Raw genomic sequence first — 6,531 nt, 5'->3', positions numbered from 1 at the left:
CATATTATATTTATGGAAAATGTTAATAGGTACTTAGGATTTATTGTGGGGTCTACTTAATAAAAAATTTGTATATATTGATAAGATGATTGAAAATAAACCGACAATTGAAATTCAAAAAGTTAATTTTATTAGCTCTACATCCCATAAAATTGGAAAAAAATTTGACATAAAGCAACATAAACTAACCTAAAAGTCTTTTTAGGTGGTAGATTGTTATTTGTTGTTATTAATAGATAAAAAAGTGAAATGAATTCATATTTAACACTGGTAACAACATGTCACACTATCATTTAGAATTTTTTGCAAAAGTATTGTGGAAATGATATAGTGTAACACTTCTCTCTCTCTCTCTCTCTCTCTCTCTCTCTCTCTCTATATATATATATATATATATTATACTCAATTAAATCGAGTTCATACTCTTCAAAAAGTAGCCTAAAAACTTGGAGTTGAAGGGATGGTTTGCTAAAGTGTTAACGGGCATCTTGAAAATGTTATGGACATAGCATTTCTCATATAAATATGTGTGTACAGTTGTGCACACGTGCGTATATTTATATAGATATTGAATTTTCTATATAAAGAGACATTAAATTGTGCAAATTTATATATAAAAAAATTTAGTAAGATATAAATTACTATTTATAATTTATCAATAATATATATGGTCTAAAAACCTTGCAAGATTGGCCATTCAAAAATTTCTTTTAAGTTTATTAAATGAACCATTTTATATAATTAGATTAAAAAATATAATTTCAACTATAATTTATTTTTTAGTTCTTAGCATAAATTTGTGAAAGTTGTATTTTTTTTTTATATTAATAGTGTTTACTATATATATGAAAAGAATATATTAATTAAGTACTTGTGAACAGGCTTAAGTTCATTCAATAGGAAAATGAATTATATTTATTTTTAAATCAAGTGCTTTAATTTAAAATAAAAACGAAGGTTCTTGAAATCATTCCACTTAACTTTGGTTTTAAATTTTAATAACTCTAGGAACACAAAAATTTTCACAAATTATTTCACAATTGTTGAGGTAACAAGTTGTTAATAGTTGATAATAAAGTGATCTTATCGGTGAGAATAATAATTAATAAAAACTTATTAACTCAATTATTGTGAAAGGAAAAAGTTAAGTGAATTCCAGTTAACTTAACTGTTAAAGTTTTTGATGGTTGAATAAAAGATTTAAGGTTCAATTCCCGTTTACATTAGAAACTAATTGATATTTTAGTATGATGATATAGAGGTATCATTAAGAGCGGACATCATATATTGAAACACTCTAAAATAAAAAAAAGAAAAAGTTAACCAATGACTTCAAGTCATTTGCCAATAGACTATTTATGAAAAAAGAAAAAAGTAACTAAAATAGTTTATTTATCAAAAAAATATTATTAAAACTTTTCAAAAATAGTCGATAGCAAATGTCTTAAAGCACTTATTAATTGGATCTACAATGAAAAAAAATGTTTAAAAAGTTGATGAGTTGGTAGTGTGGCATTATTTTTGGCATTTGATGAGTTGGTAGTGTAAGAATAATAAACTTTTGTCGTTTGATGAGTTTGAAAAAAAAAAAAAAAAATGGTGGATTAGCATCTTTACTATTCACAACTTGCGCATAGTTAACGCAAAAATGGCATAAAACGTTTTACTTGGTGTAACTGTAACTTTACTCATCCTACGTCATCAACCTCACTTTACCAATCCATATCCTGCGCACCCTTACCCGCTCACTTTAGCACCTTTCTCGCGCCACCAATGTCCATGTGCGTTCCTCCTAAAATCCTACGCACCCCAAGCGCATTCTAGCACCGCCCCTCGGCCCAACTTTTTCAGACGCCAAAAATACGTGTCTCTCCATAAACCGTCCACGTCAGCTCACCGTTTGCTCACTCCACACTTAACTTTATCTCCTACCTTCTCTCTCTCTCTATCACTGTGATTCTTCGTGTTTTCTTCATTTTCTAGGGTTTCGATTTTCTTCTTCTTTCCTCTTCTAGTGAATTCTGAGTTGTATTACCGAGTTGAAGTGAGAAAGAGAACAAAGCAAACCATGGGGTCGATCCCCGATCCAGGCGAGTTGACCGAGTTGACTCCGCCGAGTTTCGACGAGTTCCAGAGGCAAACCTCACTGATGACGAGCTGCACGCTCCTCTGGAAGGAGCTCTCCGACCACTTCACTTCCTTGGAGCAGAACCTCCTGAAGAAATCTGAAGCTCTCAGGAACAAAATCCAGAGTCTGGACAAAGAAACCAAGGTCTCGCTCAGCGAGCTCGAGCAGCGCGAAGTCTCCATCGAAGGCAGCGTCGAGATCGCCCTCGGAAAGCTCGGGGAGAACAAGGAAGCCGCTCTCATCGCTCTCCGGAAAGTCTCCGGCGAGGTCGACGAGAACGAGAACGGTGAGGTCGACGACGGCGAGGGGCTGCTGCTTGTGCTGAAGTCGTTTTGCGTGAAAATGGACGCGCTAGGGTTTTGGAGGTTTGTGACTGGGAAGAAGAAGGAGTTGGAGGCGTTGAGAGCTCAGATGCCTCTGGCTTTAGCTGAGTGCCTCGATCCGGCGAGGTTCGTGCTCGAATCGATATCGGAGGTGTTTCCGGTGGACAAGAGGGTGGAGAAGAGTGAGCGAGGGAACGATTTGGGCTGGGCCTGTGTTCTGGTGCTGGAATCGCTGATACCTGTGGTGGTGGACCCGGTGATCGGAAAGTCAAGGCTGCTGGTGACGCCGACGGTGAAGGAGCGCGCGAAGAGGATCGCGGAGACGTGGAAGGCGAGCTTGGAGGAGCGCGGTGGAATCGAGAACGTGAAGACTCCGGACGTGCACACCTTCTTGCAACACTTGGTGACCTTCGGGATTGTGAAGAAGGAAGATGTGAATTTGTATCGGAAGCTCGTTGTCGGTTCGGCCTGGCGGAAGCAGATGCCTAAGCTCGCCGTCTCGCTCGGCCTCGGCGATAAAATGCCCGGTAAATATGTATCTTTTTTGTTTTGTGTGTTTTGAATTTTCTATTTTTAGAATGAATTAATGAATTTTTTTTTTCTCTGTATCAGTTTAATTACATTTTTGGAAGCTTGTAGGTTAAGCTTTATTTAGTTTATTGAAAGAAATTTTGGGAATGATGCATTGATGCATGAATTTCACTTTGGAAGAGTTATGGGGTTAGGCACATATCTAGATTCTAGAGGAGTTACATGGGCTTTTTGGGTGTCTAGATCTGTGTGTGTTTGTACTTGTGATTTCATTAGTATGAGGATGTGCCTATAGAGTATAAGCATGGACTTTTTTTCTTATATTTGGTTGGTATTTATATGAAGTATGATTTTTTTTTTGGGGGCTTGAAGAAATATGATTTTGGATGGAATAGAATGATGGAAAAGAATGCATGTGGCCGACCCCAAAATGTTAGGACTAAGTGCTGGTTCTTGTTGTTGTTGTTGTATATATGATTTCATTGTAAGATATCATTTCCAATGAATGCATTCTTAGAGTTCTAAAGTCCATTATGGAATCGGTCAATTTGATTACTTGGCTTTGGAATCACCACCAAACACAAGCACAGTTTTCAACAATGAAATATTATTGATCAAAATAGTTTGAATACAAATAAACTATCTAGAGCTTTTATAAAGCCTCCGTGAAATAAGGAGATGAAGATCAACTAATCCTAGTTGAATTCAAAATACTAATCCCTATCTAAATAAATAAATACTTAAAATATGAAATAATCCATTGAAAATCCAGATAATTTCTGGTTGTGCTCCCACATCAATGTTCCTTGTCCTCTGTTAGCTTTTCTCTATTGGTTTTTTGTTTGTTTTCCTTGCATCTGAAGGACTCTTGGCATAAGATATGCACATTAGCATATGGCCTTTATCTGTTGAATTATATGTTACTACATGAATGTAATATTGCTTTTAAACACGTGGTAAAGATACTTAGGTTAATTTTGTTAGGTTGAATGAGTTATATGTTGTTGGTGTTGTGGTGCTTTATTGTTTAGAATAAGTATTTGGAGGAGTTAATGGCTGGTCTTTATTTTAATCTCGGCAGTATCGCCATTGATATGTTCAGATTTTTATAAATATTTAAATGTTTGAAACATTAACAAGTATTTGTTGGCAAACAACAAATTTTTGTGAAGATACATTTTGCAATCCTGCTAGTTGTCTCAAGTTGTGGCTGTCTTCCGAGTAGATTCAGTTATCATTTTTTCCCCAATTTAATAGTTATCAGTAATTGTAACTTTTGTGGAATTGAAATATTTCAAATTAGTGAAGATTAGCAATGTTGTAAGCTACTGGTTACTTATATGCTACTAGTCTATAAAAGTCTAGAATATTTTCTGTATGTAATTGAATTATAATATGTGGGTGGTAGAACCTGGTTGAGGTATGCTTCATGCATGTAGAACATGGAATATTTAAAGGTTCAACACAAGTTTACTTTAGTCCCATTGTTTTATGATATTTTGTCAACATCTCATGCTTGTTCTAGTGCCTGTCATGAATGTCTCGACTAGTTGAGTTGTTAATACTTTTACTGTATTGTTATGCACAGATATGATTGAGGAATTAATCAGCAGGGGACAGCAGCTTGATGCTGTGCATTTTACTTATGAAGTTGGTCTTGTGAACAAGTTCCCTCCTGTTCCTCTTCTGAAAGCTTTTTTGAAGGATGCAAGGAAGGCTGCAGCTTCTATTATGGATGATCCCAATAATCCCGGCCGAGCTGCGGTATTTCTTTTGTTATTACATCCTGAATCTTATATCCTAATATTTGGTATGGGCTGTTGTAGTCTAGACAAATCAGATTATCTCTCTTCCCTTCTCGGTGATTAATCTGATGTCTTTTTACAGTCCTAGGTTTTCTCATTCCTAGCACTCTTTTTTGGCCTTTGACATTATCCTATGTTTGGAAGCAAGCTTTTGTGCCAAAAAAGGTTCTGGGCACTAAAGCCTCCTTTTGTTGGGGGAAATACAATTTCTACTATGCATATGCATCTAGCTAGGATTTCAGGGAATAAAATGTGAAATAGGTTCAGGATATTAAAGGCCATCCATGTTGGGTGAACCATGATTTCACTCTATGCAAGCATAACCTTTCTGAGTTTTTCTTTCCTTTTTATTTTTTTTAAATGTTTGGTTGTTTGGGGGGGGGGGGGGTTATGTTTTCTACAAACACAATAGATAATGCAGAAAAGGATATGCATCCAATCGTTTTGAATTGCATATGTAGTTGGTGTGTGTGTGTGTTTGTTTATCTTGAAACAGTACAATATCTACAAATAGGTTATGATGAGATTAACACAATTGCAGTCCCCTACTTTAATGGCTCTCTTTGATAATTGGAAGATGATGGCTGTAGAAAGTGGGTAATATATATTTTCCCCATATGAGAGGCAACTTAGGGTGGGAGATCTACACCTCACTTCTATTTAACGAGTAATTCTTTGTTGCCTTTGCAGCAACTAGCTGGACGTAAGGAGCAGTCAGCACTTCGGGCTGTCATCAAGTGTATTGAAGAGTACAAACTAGAGGATCAGTTCCCTCCAGAAAATCTTAAGAAGCGCCTTGAACAGCTAGAGAAGGCCAAGACAGAGAAGAGAAAACCAGCCGCAGTCCCTGCCAACAAAAGAACAGCAGCAGTCCCTGCTAACAAAAGAACACGAGCTAACAGTGGTGGCCCCATGCCTCCGGCCAAGGCTGGACGTTTGACAAATGCTTATGTATCTTCCTTCCCTGCACCGCCTACAATTGTTAGGTCTCCCTCTCATGCTCAGTACCCTGCTGGCATCCCTGCATACCATTCCCCACCCCCCATGTATGGCAGCAGAAGCCCACCAACAAATCCTTATGCGTACTCACCAGAAGCAGCCCCACCTCTTGGATCATACCCAGTTGCTCCCATGAACTATCCTGCATATGGAGGCTATGGCAATGGAATTGCACCAGCTTATCAGCAGGCTTACTACCGATAGACATGACTACTCTTTGAAGATGGTAACCACTGATATGATGACCCCAAAATCTCATTTGCTTTCTAAATGGTTTGTCTGTAATCACTAACCGTTTAATGGTAGCGATGTATGTGTGTTAATCGTAACATTTGTCCTACTTCTTGCTCTGCCATGGTGAGAAGTTGTATTTCTAATGTTGATCAAACTTTAGATCTAGGTGACTGTGGAAAGTAATTAGGATGGCAAGAAACAGCATCAAGGACTTGAGGAACTACCAATGCCGTTTGTTTAGTTATAGAAACTGCTCTTACTATTTTGTCTTGGTCTTCTTCCCATTCTTGAAAATGTGGCTTCAAATTGAAACAAATGCCATCTGTGTTTTGAATCTGTTAAGTTGAATTTTCTTTTCAAAAATGGATGGTATTTGATTCCATCTGAGCCTCTACTCTTTTCTTCCTTGATTTGGAAAATGATGGGTGCGAGAAAATTTGCATTATCACAGAGCATGTGCTTTACCACTTGTTTCTGTGGTAGTGATGATGCCCCATCTCTTATGTTGGAT

The 6,531-nt window shown here is 37.1% G+C and overlaps 1 protein-coding gene across 1 annotated transcript; it reads left to right on the top strand.

Annotated features, from left to right (window-relative positions):
- Window positions 1-1,779: 1,779 nt before the first annotated feature.
- LOC142624597 (FRIGIDA-like protein 4a) lies at window positions 1,780-6,285 on the top strand. Its single transcript, XM_075798243.1, has 3 exons — window positions 1,780-2,978; window positions 4,571-4,746; window positions 5,478-6,285. The coding sequence occupies exons 1-3, from the start codon at window positions 2,069-2,071 to the stop codon at window positions 5,988-5,990; spliced, it is 1,599 nt and encodes a 532-aa protein (XP_075654358.1). The 5' UTR covers window positions 1,780-2,068; the 3' UTR covers window positions 5,991-6,285.
- The last annotated feature ends 246 nt before the right edge of the window (window positions 6,286-6,531 follow it).

The sequence above is a fragment of the Castanea sativa genome, chromosome 2 (genome assembly GCF_040712315.1).
Source record: "Castanea sativa cultivar Marrone di Chiusa Pesio chromosome 2, ASM4071231v1".
Lineage (NCBI taxonomy): Eukaryota > Viridiplantae > Streptophyta > Magnoliopsida > Fagales > Fagaceae > Castanea > Castanea sativa.
Note: the sequence above shows the minus strand (reverse complement) of the source record. Positions and strands in the feature narration are given on the sequence as shown.